This window comes from Mustela nivalis (assembly GCF_964662115.1).
Source record: "Mustela nivalis genome assembly, chromosome: 11".
Classification (NCBI taxonomy): Eukaryota; Metazoa; Chordata; class Mammalia; order Carnivora; family Mustelidae; genus Mustela; species Mustela nivalis.
The window spans coordinates 48939339-48960785 of record NC_139030.1 but is presented as its reverse complement, the minus strand read 5'-3'; the positions used below and the strand labels follow the sequence as shown (position 1 = coordinate 48960785).

Genomic DNA, 21447 nt, shown 5'->3' with positions numbered 1-21447 from the left:
AAAAAAAAAAAAAGAAAAGAAAAGAAAAGAAAATTGAAACAGTCTCCTCCTAAAATCCTTTCCTTCCTGTGTTTTGGTTTCAGTTTTTATATGTGAATGATACAACAGCATTTGAAGTGTATTTAACCATATAAATTAAAATTAAAATCTTTCATTATTAAGATAGTTCAGTTCATTAAGATCTCCTTTCTGCTCAGGTCATGATCTTGGGATCCTGGGATCGAGCCCCTCATTGGGCTCTCTGCTCACTGGGGAGTCTGCTTCTCCCTCTTCCTATGTCCCTTCCCCTGCTCATGTCTCTCTCTCTCTCTCCCCCACAACTCTCTCTCTCAAATAAATAAATAAAATCTTTAAAAAACCAAAATCTTTCATTATATAAACTGAATTTTTTTCTGATGGAACATTTTACTTCAGCAAGGTTAATTTTTTCCCCATAGTTTTAATACTATAAAACTTTATTGGTATTGAAGCACAAAATTATTTGAACTTGATTTTTTTTCTCTGTATTTTCATTGAAGAAAGATTTTTCTCCTCGAGAATTAAGAGCTGTAATGTTTTTCGCCTCAGATTCTCCTGAGAATGATATTCCTATGGAGATCACAACAGCGGAACCACAAGTTTCTGAAGCAGTATATGATTGTGTTATTTGTGGTCAGAGTGGCCCCTCCTCTGAAGACCGACCTACAGGATTGGTTGTACTGTTACAAGCATCTTCAGGTAAAATCAAAGTAATTTTTCAGTGGATTATCTTAGAGCCTAAGTGTATACAACTTGTTAATAAATATCTGTATTAATTGAAAGTTATATCTTTGTCTTGATATAATGATATGTCATTGATTATATCATTGATATAATCAATGTCTTGATATATAAGGATCTATATAGCAGGAATCAATTTAGATCTATTAGCAAGGATTTTAAATTTGGTTTTATCTGACTTTCCTGGGTATGAGTGTTGGAAGAAGCCCTTTACAGAGAAGTCTCTCTATATGTTATAAAGTCTTTTTCCTTAAACTGTGATGGTACATTACCTATCCTAGAAGGCCTGAACAGAGTTCAGCTTTCTTGACAATTTGTTTTAAAGTTGGGCGCGTTTTAAGCCCAGAAATATTGTCAGTTAAGTATTTTAACTACAAAAGGCACATTCAGGTAGTTTTGCATTTATTTCTTGAGCTATTAGAAGCAGTAATTCTTGAAACAGCTTGCTGAATATCTTTGCCAATATGTAATTAAAAAATTTTTTAAAAAAATTTTTTAGAGCACATGCGTGGGTCATCGGGGGAGGGACAGAGGGAGAAGCAGAGACTCTCAAGCAGATTCTGCACTGAGCAGGGAGCCTGACATGGGGCTCCATCTCATGAGCAAGATCATGACGTGAACTGAAGACATTTAACTGACTGAGCTACCCACGTGTCCCTAAAATTTTATTTGGAAAATTTTGAAGGATTTGTCTGAATGCTCTCTATCCTTTCCCATGCTAAAGTATTTTAAGGTGTGATAACTCTTACACATTCTAGTCCTAATGTATTCAATCCATTTTCAACAGGAGTTTGTGTGAAGCAAAGAGAAAATAAAATTCTTTGACTTTGCTTCTGAGCATTTTTTCCTAGGGTGTTTATTCTCTAAACTAGTATAGTAAAGTAGAAAGAGATATGAGACTCCCCTGAGTTCAAATGCAAGTATTGCTTGATATAATCTGGCTAAGTTTGTTGCTTTCTTTTAAAACTATGGAGACAGTGTTGACTTCAGAGGATTGTTTGCTTAAGTAATGTAATATAGGCAAAAGGATCTAATGGGGTGCTGGTAAACTGGTTTATCCTTTTCTTACTTTTCTTGCTTAAAAATAAAATTCCTCTGGAAAATCCCAGTTGAATAGGATATTGGAGTAGAGCTGTCAAGACCAATAAGGCCTACTAAAAAGGAAATGTATGGGGTATCAGGGTGGCTCAGTGGGTTAAGTATCTTGATTTTGGCTCAGGTCATGATCTCGGGGTCATGAGATGGAGCCCTGTGCTCAGCGGGGCGTCTGCCTCCCAGTCTCCCTCTACCCTCCCCCTGCCCCTGGGCACGTGCGTGCTCTCTGTCTCTCTGTCTCTCTCTCTAATAAATAAGTAAATCTTTAAAAAAATAAGGAGATGTCTGAGAGTATTGGCTAGTTTTGTAGCTATTTCTGTTTTCTACTGCTGTGACAAAACTAGCCTATTAGATTATTGCCACTTAACTTTTTATAACTTTTTCACCAAATACTTCATAATCATTAATGTTTTATGTATTCCTTTATTCATTCATCCCACAAATATTTATCGGGAACCTAGGTGCCAGATACTGTCATAGTATAAAACAAAGCAAAACAGAATCTCTGCCCTAATGAAGGCAGAGATTTTGTTTTTGTTGTTTTTTTTTTTTAAAGATTTTTTTTTTTTTTTAATTTATTTGTCAGAGAGAGAGAGCGCGTGAACACAGGCAGACAGAATGGCAGGCAGAGGCAGAGGGAGAAGCAGACTCCCTGCCGAGCAAGGAGCCCAATGTGGGACTCGATCCCAGGACGCTGGGATCATGACCTGAGCCGAAGGCAGCTGCTTAACCAACTGAGCCACCCAGGCGTCCCATTGTTTTTGTTGTTTTAATCTTTATTATTTTATATTTTTAAAGTTGATTTGACCAAATTGTCACTTCATTTAATTCTTTTTTACAATTTTGTACACTAGCTAAACTTATTAATACTGGATAATTCCACTATATTGTAGCTCTTTTTTATAGATAGAAGGAAATGAATAAGAAGGTAACATGAAAAAGCATTAGATCTCTAAAGAGTGACTTTAATTGGGAACTGTAGCAGGTGAAGTCTCTGACTGTTTCCTAACTTTCTGAGCCTCACACACCTACTGACACCTTGCATTTTACCACTCTCTACTTTTTTCCTTACTTCTGACCTCTATTTTAATCTGTCCCTTTTTCTTTTATCTTTTTAAGTTTTAATATGGGATATTTTATTTTTTGTTTCGAGTTTTTATTTAAATTCTAGTTAGTTAACATATAGTGCAATATTAGTTTCAAGAATAGAATTTAATGATTCATCACTTACATATAAAATCCAGTGCTCATCAAAACAAGTGCCCATCATGCATTTAGCCCATCGTCCCCCATCTCCCCTCCACCAACTCTCAGTTTCTTCTCTATAGTTGAGAGTGTCTAAGGATTTGCGTCTCTTTTTCCCCCCTCCCCCTGTGTTCATCTGTTTTGTCTCTTAAATTCCACATATAAGGGGCGCCTGGGTGGCTCAGTGGGTTAAGGCCTCTGCCTTTGGCTCGGGTCATGATCTCAGGGTCCTGGGATTGAGCCCTGCATCAGGCTCTCTGCTCAGCAGGGAACCTGCTTCCCCCATCCCGTCTCTCTGCCTACTTGTGATCTCTGTCAGATAAATAAATAAAATCTTAAAAAAAAAATTCCACATGTAAGTGAAATCAAGTATTTGTTTTTCTCTGACTAACCTGTTTCCCTTAACATAATAAACACTAACTCCATCCACCTTGTTGCAAATAGCAAGATCTTATTCTTTTTGAAGGCTAATATTCTGTTGTGTGATACATCACACACACACACACACACACACACACACACACCATATGTTCTTTATCCATTCATCAGACATTTGGGCTCTTTCCATAATTTGGCTATTATTGATAATGCTGCTATAAACATGTGTCCCTTTAAATTAGTATTTTTGTATCCGTTGAGTAAATACCTGGTAGTATAAATTCCTGAGTCAGAGGGTAGTTCTATTTTTGACTTTTTGAGGACCCACCATACGGTTTTCCAGAGTGGCTCCACCAGCTTGCATTCCCACCAACGGTGTAAGAAGGTTTCCTTTTCTCCGCATCCTCACCAACACCTGTTGTTTCCTGTGCTGTTTGTTTTAGCCGTTCTCACAGTATGAGGTGATATCTCTGTATCTGTAGTTCTAATTTGCATTTCCCTGATGATGACTGATGTTGAGCATCCTATCATGTGTCTGTTGGCTATCTGTATATACACCTTCCTTGGGAAAATGTCTCTTTGTGTCTTCTTCCTATTTCTTAACTGGATTATTTGTTTTTTGGGTGTTGAGTTTGATAAGTGCTTTACAGTTTTTAGATACTAACCCTTTATCAGATGTGATTTGCACATAACTTACCCTGTTCCATCAGTTTCCTTTTAGTTTTGTTGCTTGTTTCCTTTGCTGTGCAGGAGCTTTTTATTTTGACGTAGTCCCAGTAACTCAGTTTTACTTTTGTTTCCCTTGCCATAGGAGATGTATCTAGTAAGAAGTTGCTACAGCTGATGTTGAAGAGGTTACTGCCTGTGTTTTCCTCTAGGATTTTTATGGTGTCAGGTCTCATGTTTAGGTCTTTAATCCATTTTGAATTTATTTTTATGGATGGTATAAAAAAGTGGTCCAGTTTCATTTTCTTACATGTTGCTGTCCAGTTTTCCCAATACCATTTGTTGAAGACGCTGTCTTTTTTTACATTGGAATTTTACATTGGATATTCTTTCCTGCTTTGTCAAAGATTAGTTGGCCATACAGTTATGGGTCTATTTCTGGGCCTTCTATTTTGTTCTATTTATCTATGTGTCTGTTTTTGTGCTAGTATCATATGATTTTGATAGTTACAGCTTTGTAATAGAGCTTGACATCCAGAATTGTGGTGCCTCCAACTTTGCTTTCTTTTTCAAGATTGCTTTGGCTGTTTGGGGTCTTTTGTGGTTCCATACATGGTTTAGGATTGTTTGTTATAGCTCTGTGAAAAATTTTGTTGGTATTTTGATCAGGATTGTATTAAATATGTAGACTGCTTTGGATAGTATAGACATTTTAATAATATTTATTCTTCCAATCCTTGAGCATGGAATGTTTTTTTCATTTCTCTGTGTCCTCTTCAATTTTTTTTTTTATAAGTGTTCTATTATTTTCAGAGTACAGATCTTATACCTCTTTAGTTAGGTTTATTCCTGGGTATGGTATGGTTTTTGGAGCAGTAATAATGGGATCGCTTCCTTGATTTCTCTTTCTGCTGCTTCATTATTGGTGTACACAAATGAAACCAATTTCATTACATTGATTTTTTTATCCTGTGACTTTGCTAAATTCTTGTATCAGTTTTAGCAATTTTTTGGTGGAGTCTTTTGGGTTTTCTACCTAGAGTATTATGTCTTTTGCCAATAATGAAAGTCTGATTTCTTCCCTGCCTATTTGGATGCCTCTTATTTGTTTCTTGTCTTATTGCTAGGCTAGGACTTCCAGTACTATGTTAAATAACAGTGGGGAAAGTGGATGTCACTGTTTTGTCCTGATTGTAGAGGAAAAGCTCTCAGTTTTTCCCCATTGAGGATGGTATTAGCTGTGGCTTTTTTGTACATGGCCATTATGAAGTTGAGGTACCTTCCCTCTATCCCTATTTAGTTGAAGTTTTTATCAAGAATGGTTGCTGTATTTTGTCAGGTGCTTTTTCTGCATCTGTTGAGAGAATCATATGGTTATTCTTTCTTTTACTAATGTGGTGTTTCACATTGACCGTTTTGTGGATGTTGAACCACCCTGCATTCCCTGTAGACCAGAAATAAATCTCACTTGATCATGGTGAATATGAATATGGAACATTTTAACCACATAATGGAGTAAAGAGACTAGTGAAATGAACTTCCATGTCTCCATCAATCTTCAATAGTGATTAACTTGAGCTAATCTTATTTATCTTCCCCCATGCCCCAAATTATACTGAAGCACGTTCCAGACATCATTTCATTTCATCTATAAATATTTTTACTGTTTCAGTTAAAAAGAAAGTTCTTATTTTTAAAACATAACCACAGTGACTCATAAGTAAATTAGTTCCTCAGTATAATTAAATATCTAATCAGTGTTCAAATTTCTCCAGTTGTTTATTTACTTTATTAGATTAATTAATTTATAGTTATAGGGTCTCCTTGTAATCTTTTAATTAGCAGTTTCCTTTTCATCTCCTGTTTTCCTCTTCCATTCTCTCAAGTAGGTGCTCTCCTACTTCCGTACATTTTACTCTTTTTTTTTTTTTTACAAAATTGGCTCATTGAAGAACATTTTGGATTTTGCTGAATATATCCCCATGATGTTTAACTCTTTCCTCTGTCCTCTCTGTTTTCTGTCTGTTTGAGATAATTCACTTTAAATGATGACTATTGCCTAGAGAAGTCAGTTCATCAGAGATCATAAATCTTTCATTTTTTGTTTATTACCTGAAATATTTCTATAAAAGAAATTTTACTTCATTAACTATTTTGGTTACAAATAAATTATACTTGAAAGACAGGATAAATACCATCTTCTTTCCCTTTATTTAGTAGTGCTCCAAGAATTGAGGTAGTGGTTCTTTAGTACTTTCCCAAAATAATTAATTAGTACTAGTATTAGTACTAGTACTCTTATATATATAATATATAACACATGTTGTGGTTAATTTCTTGTTAATGATCACATTCTTCTTTGTTCAGTGAGAGCCTCTTCATATTACTTCCTCAGTTCTTTAATACAAAACTTACAGACTTGGGAGTTTACATCTTTTGGCATGGCAAGTTATACCTTTCTCTTAGTTTCTTTTACTGGGAAATGGTATTTAGAGACCACGGTCTGGGTGCTAGTTGTGCTTATTGCTCTAGACTTTTTTATAGCCATCAATCCTTTATTGGCCTGTCTTGAAACCATGCATCAAAGAAGAGTCCCATGATTTCTCCCCTTAGTCTAACATTCGAGTTGTGCTGAATTATAGACTTTTGATTAGGAGCCCTTCAAAACACTGCTTAAGTTAAGGGCCTTTATAGCAGTTTTATAAAGTTCTAAAGGGATTGTTTTATATGCTGTCTCACTATTGTGCAGAATGTCTGTTGTAAATATTATTGACTTGGGGAATTTCAGTTCTTTGTAGAAGAATACAATATTATATAATCTTTTCCATTTTATTATTCACCACAGTCTTTGAAAAACTCAAGAAAGTCAGTGTTTTAATCGTAGTGCTTTAAAAATCATATGTAATAAACAAAAAGCCTGTAATAAGGAACTGAATCCAGAAAGACCTGCAGATTGAGATTTTTAAACCAAATATCAATGTTCTTGTAGAAAAATGCAGATAGTCAAAAACATGAACGGCAAGGAGGGGAGATGGAGCTGCAAAGAAGCAGAATTTTTGTATACTATTGGAAGTTGATATTAATGTTTCCACCTTAACTCTTAGAAAGTGAAGGTAACCATTTAAGAAAAATCTAAGATGAGAAATGAGAAGAGAATCAATATGGTAAACTAGAATATTCAATTAATCACAAAAGTACGTGATAATAAACAAAGTGAGGAACATATAGAAATAAAAAGCAAAAAGCAGAATTAAGCCCTTCTAAATCAATAATTATTTGAAATATAAATGTATTCAACTCTCCAATTAAAAGGCAGAGATTGATAGAATAGACTAAAAAACATGAATATGCTGTCTATAAAAGACATTTTGGGTGGCTCAGTGGGTTGAGCCGCTGCCTTCGGCTCGGGTCATGATCCCGGGGTCCTGGGATCGAGTCCCACATCAGGCTCTCTGCTGGGCAGGGAGCCTGCTTCTTCCTCTCTCTCTTTCAGCCTGCCTCTCTGCCTACTTGTGATCTCTGTCTGTCAAATAAATAAATAAAATCTTAAAAAAAAAAAGACATTTTAGATCCAAAGACACAAATAGGTTGAAAATGGATGGGAAAAAGTATTCCATGCAAATAGAACCAAAAGAGAGCTGGGATGGCTATGCTAATTTCATACAGAATAGATTTTAAGCAAAACATTGTCACAAGAAGAAAAAGAACATTATATATTGATAAATGAGTCACTCAATCAAGAAGATGAAATAGTTATGAACATGATACATACCAGAGCCACCTGGGTGACTCAGTTGGTTAAGTATCTGACTTTGACTTAGGTCATGATCTCAGAGTCCTAGGATTGAGCCCCATGTCCGTCTGCCTCTGTCACACAACAGGGAGTCTGCTTCCCCCTCTCCCTCTGCCCTGTGCCTGCTTATTCTCTCTGTCTCTCTCTCAAATAAAAAAAGTCTTTTTTTTATTTTGTTTGTTTTCTTTGTTTTAAAAGATGTAATACATACCAAATAGGGGCGCCTAGTTGGTGCAATTGGTTAAACATCTGACTCTTGGTTTTGGCTTAGGTCATGATCTCAGGTCATGATCTTAGGGTTGTGAGATTGAGCCCTGTGTCAGGCTCCTTGCTCAGTGCAGAATCTGTTTGGGATTCTCTCTATCTCTCCTCTGGCCCATCCCTCATGCTCTTTCTCTTTCTCAAAATAAATAACTTTATTTCTCAAAATAAATAAATTAAAAAAAAAGAATACATACCAAACAGCAAAAACCCAAAATATATGAAGCAAAAATTGACAGAATTAGAGGGAGAAGTAGTTTTATGGTAATAGTTGAGACTTCAGTGCCCCGTTTTAAATAATGGGTAGAACAACTAAACAGAAGATCAAAAAGGGAAAACACTTCAGCGGCACCCAGGTGGCTCAGTTAGTTAAGCCTCAGGACTGCTGACTTTGGCTCAGGTCATGATCTCAGGGCTGTGAGACTGAGACCCATGTTGGGTGTGTGCTGAGTGTGGAGTCTGCTTAGGAATCTCTTTCTCCTTCTGCCTTTGCTTTCCCCCCCACGTCTCCCTCTTTCTCCCCCTCTCTAAATTAAAAAACAAAAACAAAAACAAACCACTTTAACAACAGTATAAAACAGATCTAACCAACTTATATAGAACACTTTAGCCAACAAGAGTAGAATACACATTTTTCTCTGTTGTACATAGAAAATTCTCCAAGATAGACTATGTATTACGCCACAAAAGAAACCATAATACATTTAAAAAGATTGAAATCATCCAAAATATCCTCTCTGATCAGAATGGAATGAAACTAGGTCATTAAATTGGAAAATTTGAAAACTGGAAAATTCACAAATAAATGGAAATTTAAATAGCACATTCTTTTAAAAAATTTTTATTTTATTTTTTTGTTTTTGATTTTTAAAAATTTTTATTTTTTTTCAGTATTCCAAAATTCGTTGTCTATGCACCATACCCAGTGCTCCATGCAATATGTGCCCTCCACAATACCCACCACCAGGGTCACCCACCCCCACCCCTCCCTTCCAAAACCCTTAGTTTGTTTCTCAAAGTCCATTTTCTCTCATGGTTTATGTCCCCTCCTGATTTCCCAGTTATGCTGAGAAAAATAAGTCAAGCAGAGAGAGTCAGTTACATGGTTTCATTTACTTGTGGAACATAAGGAATAACATGGAGACATTGGGAGATGGAGAGGAGGAGTAGTTGGGGGAAAATAAAATAACACATTTTTAAACAACTACTGGGTCCAACAAGAGATTACAAGTGAAATTAGAAAATACTTTGAAATAAATGAAAATGAAAACACAACATACTAAAACCTATGTATGGGAAAGTAGTACACAGAAGGAAATTTGTAACTGTAAATGTTTACATTAAAAACAAAGATCCCAAATCAGTAACCTAACTTTACACTTTTAAGGAACTTGAGAAAGATAAGCAGCCTAAACCCAAAGCTAGCAGATGGAAAGAAATAATAAAGGTTAAAGCATAGGTAAATGAAGTAGAGAATAGGAAAACAGTAGAAAGAGTCAGTAAAAGCAAAATTTGAAAAGCAAATTTGAAAATGTCAAAATTGACATTTTTATAGCTTGACTGGCCAAGAGTTTAAAAAAAACCAAAAACCACAGAAATAACTAAAATCAGAAATGGAATTTGTGAACATTACCACAGTCTTAAAGAAATAGAAGACTATAAAGGAATATTATGAACAATTTTATATCATGAATTTGATATCCTAAATGCAATGGATAAGTTCCTAGAAACACAGAAACTACCAAAACTGACTCAAGAAGAAATAGAAAATTTGAACAGACATTGAATAGTTAAAGAGAGTGAATCAGTAATCACAAACTTCTCAATGAATGAAGGCCTAAGACCAGAAAGCTTCACTCATGATGCTACCAAATATTTAAAGAATTATCATTAGTCCTTCTCAAACTTAAAAAAAAAGCAAAAGAAAAAGAGGGAATACTTGCTAATTCATTCTATATTAACAGCCTTATCCTGATGCCAAAGACACATAAAAATATCACATGAAAAGAAAATGATAGACCTAGTATCTTTTATGAATATAGATCCAGAAATCTTCAACAAAATCCTAGCAAGCCAAATCCAGCAGTGTATTAAGAGGATTATACATTATAGTTAATATTATTTTGGTTCCTAGCATCTCCCTCCTTCTATCTCTTCTTTCTGCTGCTGCTGTAAATCTCTTCAGAACTTAGGGCCCACATTCATATGTCTAATACTGTTTCCTGAAGAATATCCTTCCCATGCTTACTGAGTCTTGTAATAATATATGGCACTGTATGTTTATATCCCCACTCCCTTTTTTTGTGCTTTAGATATTTTACAATTATAAAATCTTATTATTATTTTTTCTCTCTTGCTATATACCTCTTTCCCAACTTTTCATTTTGAAAGTTTTGAATCTACAGAATACTCTTTCCCTGCACTCAACAATTGTTGACATATTGCCATGTTTGTTTTTCTTTTCCTCTCTTATCTATATACAAATACACACACACACACTTTTTAGAAGAAAATGGCAGATGTCATGATGTTTTATCTCTGAATACTTAAGAATGTATCTCCTAAGAACAAAGATATTCTTCTATATTATTATACCCAAGAAATTTAATAGTAATATCTAATATTTTGTGTTCAGATTCTCAGTATTTTTATAACAGGTTTTTAAAATAAAGATTGGGGGGCGCCTGGGTGGCTCAGTGGGTTAAGCTGCTGCCTTCGGCTCAGGTCATGATCTCGGGGTCCTGGGATCGAGTCCCGCATCGGGCTCTCTGCTCAGCAGGGAGCCTGCTTCCTTCTCTCTCTCTCTCTGCCTGCCTCTCAGTGTACTTGTAATTTCTCTCTGTCAAATAAATAAATAAAATCTTTAAAAAAAAAAAAATAAAAAAAAAATAAAATAAAGATTGGTTGATTATTTATTTATTTGTTTGACAGAGAGAGAGAGAGAGAGAGAGAGCGAGAGCGCGAGCAGAAGCAGGGGTAGTGGCAGGCAGATGGAGAAGGAGAAGCCGACTCTCCGGCTGGGCTGGGAGCCCAATGCAGGGCTCAATTCCAGGACCCTGGGATCATGACCTGAGCCAAAGGCAGACATTTAACTAACTGAGCCACCCCGGCGCCTCAGATTTTTTCTTGATCCAAGAAAACGATCATACATTGCATTTAGTTGTCATTTCTTTTTCTTTTTTCTTTAAGATATTATTTATTTATTTGAGAGAGAATGCAAGCTGGGGACAGGGGGAGGGGAGATTCAGGGCAAGAAGCAGACTCTCTGCTGAGCAGGGAGCCCCGTGTGAGGCTTGATCCCAGACCCTAGGATCACGACCTGAGCCAAGGGCAGACACTTAACTGACTGATTCACCCAGGTACCCCTTAGTTCTCATTTCTTGTTAGTTTCCTTGACTAAAATAGTTTCTTCAGGCCCTTTTTAAAATTTTGAAGCGTCTAGGTCAGTTCTGTAGAATATCTCATTTTCCGGATTTCTGTGATTATTTCCTTATTAGGTTTAAGTTAAACATTTTTGGCAATAGCATTATATAAATGATGTCCCTTCCCATTCCATCACATTAAGAGGCTCATAGTGACAGTTTGTCTCATTGTTGGTGATGCCAACCAAGTTTGATCGCTTGGTTATAGTGGTAGGTAATCTATAGGATGATATATTGAGACTCTGACACTTCACCCTTTTACTTGATGTTCCTTGCCTAAATCAATGCATGTCTTATCTGTTACTATTACTCTTTTCAATACTCAAATTTTCTCAAATTTGGCCTTCAGAACTCCTGCAGGTCTTTATGATGTGGCCCCTCTGTGTTTGAATACCCTCTTGCTCTTTATTACATACAATTCCAGGCTCCAACCCTGGATGCACTTCTTTCTACAAGGATCTCTGTTTCCTTTTAGTGAGAAACAGAATATTTAGAAATAAAGGTTATTGATACTAGAGAATCATAACTTCTAGGTTTTTTCAGGGGACATATTTTGAAAACCGTTCTCCATTGCAATCCATTCATCCATCCACCCAAAGTTCATACTAATCTTCTAGTGTTATTTAAAAAAAAAATTGTCAGATTTTTAAGAATCATTTATTTTTTTGACAAGTGGGAGGGATAGAGGGACAGGGAGAGGGAGAGAATCTCAAGCAAACTCCACACTGAGCATGGAGTGTATGTAGGGCTTAGTCTCACAACCCTGAGATCATGACCTGAGCTGAAGCCAAGAGTTGAATGTTTAACTCAACTGAGCCACCAAGGCACCGTTGTCATATTTTAAGATTTATTTACTCTGTAGAAGAAAACTAGAATATCACTTTTTTGGGGGTCTTTAAAAAATATCCTAATTGTAGAAAAATTAGTGTAGCTTGTGATAAATAACAACTTTCAATGAATCATGTTGAATCAGGTTGGTTATTTAATGGGCTGTTGTTTTTGTTGTTAATGTAGTTTTAGGGCAGTGCCGTGACAACATTGATCCAAAAAAATTGCCTATCACTGAAGAGGAGCAGATTTATCCTTGGGATACATGTGCAGCAGTTCATGATGTGAGACTTTCATTATTACAGCGTTATTTTAAGGATGTAAGTACCCTTTTTATCATATAGTATTTTTGTCAGCAAAATTGATGGTTACTTTCTCCAGAGCTTTACTTTTTATTTTTTCTTCTATCAAATGTCATTCTTATTTGGAATGTTGACATTTACTAGAAAAAAAGTTTACTACATAGGTAGTAAAGAAATGGAAATCTGTTAATAAGTAAAAATTTCAGGTTGTGTTACAACTATGTTTTAAATGTTGTTTATTGTGAGATATACACATTCAGTTCAATGCAATGATATTCACTCTATAAAAACTTCTAGATTTACATTGAATATTTTATGAAGATTTTTGCCTTCTTCTTTTATTTGTATTTAAAGATATACAATAAGATCTCATTATAATGCTTTAAAAATGTAAAGTAAACAATAACTGACCTAGTAATGATGAGCATCAGAATAGGATGTGGTTCAGTAGCCTGGACTGAGGAGAAGGCTTCTGGTGGTTTCTTGAGGAGATGGTGGTCTAGTGAGGGAGGCATTGTGTAGAGCAGAAAGAGTTCCAGGTGAGGAAAACTGGGGCCTGGTCTTAGCAATGTAAGCTTGCCAGATAAACAGTCTAGGATTCAATTTCCTTGGCTATAAAATAGGGCTCATGTAATTTTTCATGCAGTTACCTACAAGGTTAAAGATTTTTTTAAATCACTTTGCACGTTATAAAGGTCAGTATAAATGTATAGTAGAGTTTTTCATATTTAAGCTAGCCTTTTCAGAGTGCTCAGGTTAGATAGGGCTTATAAGGCAGTTTGGAATAGGTAATGAGGACCATGCTTCCGTATGTTTTCAGAGGCTTTAAAAAAATTATTATTGGGGCACCTGGGTGGCTCAGTTGCTAAGCATCTGCCTTCGGCTCAGGTTGTGATTCCAGAATCCTGGGATCGAGCCCCACATCGGGTTCCCTGCTCGGCGGGAAGCCTGCTTCTCTCTCTCCCACTGCTTCTGTTCCCTCTCTCGCTGTGTCTCTCTCTGTCAAATAAATAAAATCTTAAAAAAAAAAATTATTATTATTTGGAAAAAGAAGCCTGTGTGTGTGTGTGTGTGCATGCACGTGCATGTACTGGCATACATATGCACACATTTTCACACTTTTTTCTTTATTCTCTATTTTTTTGAATTTTTTTGCTATATATATATGTGTGTGTGTGTATATATATATATATATATGTCATAGACCAATAAATATCTTCATTTTGAAGAAGATGATTAAATTGTACTAAGTTCTGCTTTTGAAGAAATTTACTACCACCTTTATTTGGATTTTATTCTGTTGCCATAATCCTGGTTTTGATTTTGTCATTTTGAATCACTCTAGAGTAGATGAGTAGAGATGAATCCTAGAGCCAAACAGGAAAGCAAAATAACTTGATCAAATGAGAATATAACCCAGACTTAAGAGCAAAATAAGTTTGAGGGAAGGGGAGATCTAATAAAGGAGATAAAGAGTATGGTATCTCTTTCTTAAAGTATCCAGAATAGTTATTCATTTCTAGAAAAAAATCTCTTTTGTAAGAACTCTGAACTGATATCTGAATTGGACAGAAGCTCCATTGTGTGTTTGTCAGTGATGTGGGATTTTATTCTTAAATATATGTATTTTCACACAATACTTTCCTACTTTCAATGTGGTTATTTATATACATAAATAGTATATACAAAATATCTAGTGTGTTCCCTGGACTGTATACCTCTAGAAGTGTAGGGCTGTTCTTACATCGGTTTTATGGTTCCCTCAGGGCATACCACATGCTATGTGGGTTGTAGATGCTTACTAGATTTCTTACTGAACTACTCTAGTATGGTTTCATAGGCAGACAGACTACAGCAGAAGAGTTACTGTTAATGGGCACTGATTTTGATTACAGAATGAACTGTGTAGACTCTGCTCTCTTCACATGAGTTGCATGCAATTTACAGAGATGACCTATAGAATTTTAGTCATGCAAGTAGTACTGCTGCTGAGACTCTAGAGTATTATATATAAGAGATGGGACCTAGTAGGGAGGGAACCTGAGCTTTGGAGTCGATAGACTTGGGTTTGAGGTGGGGCTCTGGCATTTGTAACTGCGTGATCTTGGTAAATTTTTCATTCCTTTTTTGTAAGGTTTTAATAAATATTGAGGTTAAGATTCAGCATTAAGCAATTCTTAGCACAATGATGGGCACATTATTGAAGTCTTTTTAAAATATTAGTCTTATGTTAGTAAATGTTTCCTGCCCTTTTTATTCTATCTGATTCGTATAAGAAATCTAACCATAACCGTTACATAGACAAATGATATACTGATTTTAGTTAGTTTTTTTTTTTTTAAGATTTATTTATTTGAGAGATAGAGAGCAGGATTTGGAGGAGGGGCAGAGGGAGAGGAAGAGGAAGTCTCAAGCAGATTTGTGCTGAGCATGGAGCTCGCTGTGGGGTCAGATCTCAGGATCCTGAGATCATGGGGCACCTGGGTGGCTCAGTTGGTTAAGTGCCTGCCTTCAGCTCCGGTCATAATCCAGGAGTCCTGGGAACAAGTCCCACATCTGGCTTCCTGCTCAGCGGAGAGTCTACTTCTCCCTTTCTCTTTCCCTCTGCCCCTCCTGCTGCTTGTGCTCATGTGCATGCTCTCTCCCTCTCAAATAAATGTATAAATAAAATCTTAAAAAAAAAAAAAAGACCCTGAGATCACAACCTGAGCCGAAACCAAGAGTCAGATGCTCAGCTGAATGTAACACCCAGGCGCCCCCTGATTTTAGTTTTGAAAACTAACTGCTTTTATTAAAAGGAAAGATTGATTATGTTTTTATAATATATTGCCAAAGAGAGCAGCTTGTTTATTACCTGAATACCAACCATTCTAAAATGATCTAAATCTGCTACTTCAAGTGGCTCCAAAACATAAAACAGAGATGAGAGGTCTCTGTTGCTTTTCTGATTTGTAACAGTAGAAGTTAGCTCACCTGCTGTGGGTATTTGATTTGTGCTGTTATGCATCTTTAAATTGGCTGGGAAAGCATTTTGCACTGTGTCATATTTTCAACTTTTAGTTCCTCGTGAACAATCTTGATTTAACATTGGAATTTTGTTATTGTTTAAAGATTATTTGGTTATCTTACATTATAATGTAAATGTTTCATCTCAATGTAAAAATAAAGTTTAAAGGTGTACTCAGTTTTAATGGCTTTTTAAATCTTTCATGAATTTCTGTCACTCGTAGACCTTTTTTTTTTTAAGATTATTTGTTTATTTGATGGATAGAGATCACAAGTAGGCAGAAGTTGGCAGTGAGTCAGAGAGAGAGGAGGAAGCAGGCTCCTTGCTGAGCAGAGAGCCCGATGCGGGACTTGATTCCAGGACCCTGGGATCATGACCTGGGCCGAAGTCAGAGGCTTAACCCACTGAGCCACCTAGGCACCCATGGTACACCTTTATTGCTCTCACATGGTCATCTGTTTACTACAGACTCTGGAGAGTAAAATCAAGTTCAGGCCCAAGTACTGTTTAACAGAGGCCAAATGAAAATTCAAAGAAAATTATTTTAGGAGGAAAAGTCTAAGCCTATTTATAGGTTGAAGGGAAAGAATTGGTAGGGAAGGAGAGAAGAGTAAGTTGAAGATGTAAGAGAGGGAGAGGCGATAAAAGCAATTAACTTTTAGAATAGATTTCAAAAAGGTATTGTTGTTTATATAATCTGGGTCCCTTCTTTATTGCATATTATATTAAACCTTTGTAAATGTTAAGGTACCTATTGAGGTTATCTTATGGCCAAATTTGTAGTCTAGAAAAATGTATGGAGGGTGATACATTATGCAGAGAAGATATTGGAGTCAGGGAGACCAGTCAGGAAACTTTATTGAAGAGGTGCCTGGGTGGCTTGGTTGGTTAGGTGACCAGCTCTTGACTTTGGCTCAGGTCGTAATTTCAGAGATGTGAGATCAAGCCCCTTGTGGGCTCCCTGCTGAGCGGGGAGTCTGCTTGGGACTTTTTCTCTCTCCCTCTCCTTCATTCCCTCCCTACCTCCCCCACCCCACATGCATGATTGAGCGTGGTCTCTCTCTCTCTCTCTCTCAAATAAATTAAAAAAAAAAAAAAGAAACTTTATTGAAGAACCCACTCCCCCACAAAAAATGATACAGACATGAATGTTATAGTGGGAACAGAGAGGAGGGGGCAAAATCACAAGTTATTTAGGAGATAGAATCTGTGTGGTTTGGGAGCTAATACTGTGGTGTAAAGGAAAAGAATGTGATGTAGAATGACTTTTAGCTTTCTGATTTGATGACTAAATAGATTGTGGAGTTTTTTAAACCAAGAGGAAAAGAAAGATGCATGGAGAAAAATGTCACATTTGTAAAAAAAAGATTTTATTTATTTATTTTAGAGAGGGAGTGTGTGCATGTACATGTGCGAGCAGCGGGGAGGGAAGAGGGAGAGAATCTTAAGAAGACTCCAAGCTAAGTGCAGAGCCTGGCTTGGGGCTTGATCCCAGAACCCTACGATCGTGACCTGAGCCAAAATTGAGTCGGACGCTTGATCAGTTGAGCCACCCAGGCGCCCCATGACACATTTTTTAATGTTATCTCAGGGACATCAAACTAGAGATTGCAGAAATACTCAAATATCTGTCCCAGAGGCAAGCGGTCCAAGTTGGTAAGATAGTTGAATTTACTGATTAAAGTCACTCAGGGAGAACAATTTATTAAGAGAGTTGCACAAAAAACATATAACCTTAAGGAATATAAACATTGAAGGGGCAGATGAAGAAAAAAGTCTTAAAAGGAAGCCTAAACCAAATGGTTTAAATAGATCAGAGGGACATCAAAAGAGAGTAGCATTATGGAAGCCAGGGGGAAGTAGGTATTTTAAGAAAGAAGTTGTTATTCCATTGTGTATGTATATATATTTATATATACCACATCTTTATCCATTCCTCTATCGATGGACAATTGGGCTGCTCCCATACTTATTATACTTTTATAAATATAGGGGCACATGTATCTCTCTGAATTAAGATTTTTGTATTTTGGGTGTGTATACCCAGTAGTGTGATTATTGAATCATGGGGTAGTTCTAATTTTAATTTTTTGAGGAACCTCTTTACTGTTTTCCATAGCAGTTGTACCAATTTACATCCCTACCAACAGTGCATGAGAGTTCCTTTTTTTCCCACATTTTTGCCAACACCTATTGTTTTTTGTGTTTTTGACTTTAGCCATTCTGACAGGTGTGAAGTGATAGCTTACTGTAGTTTTGATTTGCATTTACCTGATGATGAGTGATGTTGAGCGTCTTTTCATGTGTCTGTTGGTCATCTGGATGTTTTCTCTGGAGAAGTGTCTATTCATGTCTTCTGCCCATTTTTTAAATGGATTACTTGTTTTTTTGTGTGTTGAATTGTATAAATTTTTTTTAAAAGATTTTATTTATTTGACAGAGAGGGACACGGTGAGAGAGGGAACACAAGCAAGGGGAGTGGGAGAGGGAGAAGCAGGCTCCCTACTGAGCAGGAAGCCTTGTGGGGGGCTTGATCCCAGGACCCAGGGATCACGACCTGAGTTGAAGGCAGACACTTAATGACTGAGCTATCCAGGAACCCCCCTGAGGGGTTTGATCCCAGGATGCTGGGATCATGACCTGAGCTCAAGGCAGATGCTTAACAACTGAGCCACCCAGGCACCTGGATTATATAAATTCTTTATGTATTTTGGATACTATCCCTTTCAGCCATAAAAAAAGAGTGAAATATTGCCATTTACAATATGGGTGAAGCTAGAGAGTATAATGCTAAGCAAAATAAGTCAGTCCAAGAAAGACAAATACCATATGATTTCACTCATGTGAAATTTAAGAAACAAAACAAATGAGCAAAGGAAAGAGAGAGAGAGACAAAATAAGAAATGAACTCTATAGAGAATGAATTGATATTTATTAGTGGGGAGGTGTGCGGGGTGGGGGTGAAACAGATGATGGGAATTAAGGCGTGCACTTGTGATGAGCACCAGGTCATATATGGAACTGTTGAATTACTGTGTCATACACCTGAAGCTAATATAACACTGTTTGGTAACTATCATGAAATTGAAAGAAAAGAAGGAAGTTGTTAATGTCAGGTATCACAGAGAAATATATAGAATAGGTAAAATAATCAACAGCAGAATAGTTTACACTGAAGTATAGTATAATATTGAGAGTTTATTTTTCATGGGGTGGAGAAAGTATAACTTATAATTATTCTTATTCATTATGAGCCTAGATATGTGGAAGCTGAAACTTTGTGGTATTTCAAGTTTAAAGATACTGCCTTATGACTGTCAAAGGGGTACTAACATTATATCACAAAAATAGAAACTTCTCATTAATATGACTATGAAATCATTTAGAGGTTTACGTGGATATATTTAAATAGGTATATTTTTCTTTTAAATTAATTGTATTTTGTCTTTTTTTTTTTTTTTTTTAAGAGTTCTTGTCTCTTGGCAGTATCAATTGGTTGGGAAGGAGGTGTTTATGTACAAACCTGTGGCCACACGTTACACATAGATTGTCATAAATCTTACATGGAATCATTACGGGTAAGTTGATTTAAAAATGTATATATCATTTAAAAATGTATATATCATTCTAGCATATACATCCCAGTTCATCTTACATGATTTTGATTGCCATTTGAACTATGCAGCCTTGTGGTTCCTTGACCTCTTCAGCTTTAGGGATTTCATTTTTTTATATGACTTTAGCAAATGATTTCCATATTAGTAATTTTAGACTTTGCTACTCTAGTTCTGAAATATTAAGCTTTAAAATATCCTACAATATCATTTTATTATATGATTATCCTTCAGATTCTCTTATTTTCATTCTGATTACTGTGTTTGCTTCTGACATCAAGATCTCTAGTCCTTTACCCCTTTGTATATTTCCCAGCATTAGTTCTTTCCTAGCCTCACTTTTTTGTACTATGCCTATTCTGCTCTGAAGAGCAGTCATTTAATCCTCCTGCCTTGATTTGAGACCCAGACAGCTAGCCCTGCCAGAAAAATCCTAAAACTAAGTGAAGTGGTATGTCTGTAAATTTGTGGTTTCCTGTATAATAGCAGCTTAAACTAGGGTTACCAACTGTGGACACTACTTATCAATTCATTTACCTACCTTTGATTAGTTTCCTCTCCTAGTATCTTTAGCAGCTATTCCAATCCTTTGCTCCCCTATCCCAAGCTCTTCACCTGAACTCCAAGATTCCTTTTCTCTCAAGAGATTCTATCTCTTTCTTTGTCACCAAGAAAACTGTGGCTTTCTGTCACATACTAAGCTTAGCTTCTTGCTTTGCTTATCTATTCCCTGACAAATAAGTCTGCATCCCAACCAATCCTTTCTTTTTTACTCTCTGAGGTAGTATTCCTTCTTCTGTTCAGGAATAATTTTCCTGTTGATGCTCTAGTATTTTCTTTCTCCTCTTCACCTCAGGGGCCTTTATCTCTTAGTAGGTAACTTCTTTTTTATTTCTATCTTCAGTTTTTCTGCCTATTCTGCCTATCCTTTCTTTCAATTCTTAAAGATGCTCAGGTCCTTCTCATTCTGAATTTCTGAATTTCTTCCTTTGCATTCCCCTGTAGCTGCAGTTTTTCTTTTTCTCAGCTCAGCCTCTTAAAAGGATGGCCTTATTTCCCAGTTCCCAACTTAAAAGGAGTGGATTGCTACTTTTCCCTTCGTATCCTTACCTCTCACATTTAGTCACTAAGTAAATTCTTATTCTGTCTCTTAAGTATCACTTGACTGTATTCTACTTTTCATTATTCTTCATTTTTGTGTATGCCTTCATCTCTCCTCTTGACTATTGCAGTTCCTTTCTTATCAGTTTCCTTACTCTAAGTCTAATTTATTTACTACATTGATCTTTCTAAAATGTAAATCTGATGACATATGTCATTGGCTTAAAAATCCTTTACTGAATTCTTCCTAATGGCATGAAGTTCACTCTTCCTTGAATGGCATTCAGGGTACTTCATGATCTGGCCTTGCCTATTGTTTTATCTTTATCTTTCATCAACTCAGCATTAATAAATTACTTAATAGTTCCTTAAGAACAATATGCATTTTTCATACATCTGCAGTCATTCATTCAACAAATATTTTAGTTAGTGTCTATAGTGTTCCAGATACTGTGATCGACATTGGGGATTCAGTAGTGAATAAGACACAGTTCCTTCCTTCCAGGGGTTTACTATGCTTTGCGTGAGAAAGAATAAATAGACAGTTGCAGTATATGTGTTAAGTGTTACTGGAACTTCTCCTGAGTGCCAGAACATTTGATGAAGTATGGTGCTTGAGTGATGAGAGGTAAGACTGAAAAAGTAATTAGAGGTCTTATTGTAAAGGGCCTTGTAGTGGGTGTAAGGAATTTGAACTTTATTTAGATAAGTTCTTTACAGAGAGCCACTAAAGTTATTAAAGACTTTTAAATAGAATAATGACATCTTCAGAAATGTCATTGTGGCAGCTATGTAGATGGTAGGGGATTGTTGTGGGATTGCAGTAGAGTAAGAAAGAATGTGATGATATTCAGGAGGTACAAGATGATAGTGGCTTGAGCTTAGTCATCACACTGGAGATGGAGAAGAGCTTAGAGATTTGAAATCTATTTAGAGGAAGCCTGGACTTGGTAAGAGATGACATGTGGAATGTAAG

The 21447-nt window shown here is 36.2% G+C and overlaps 1 protein-coding gene and 1 long non-coding RNA gene across 3 annotated transcripts in view; one reads left to right on the top strand and one right to left on the bottom strand.

The window, feature by feature from the left end:
- Positions 1 to 21447, top strand: part of UBR3 (ubiquitin protein ligase E3 component n-recognin 3) — a 241053-nt gene that overhangs the window by 124686 nt on the left and 94920 nt on the right. Inside the window, 3 exon segments of the mRNA XM_082689242.1 lie at positions 568 to 717; positions 12634 to 12767; positions 19224 to 19334. Coding sequence (XP_082545368.1) covers positions 568 to 717; positions 12634 to 12767; positions 19224 to 19334 — 395 coding nt within the window.
- Positions 1 to 21447, bottom strand: part of LOC309843637 — a 135819-nt gene that overhangs the window by 38047 nt on the left and 76325 nt on the right. The window lies entirely within an intron of this gene.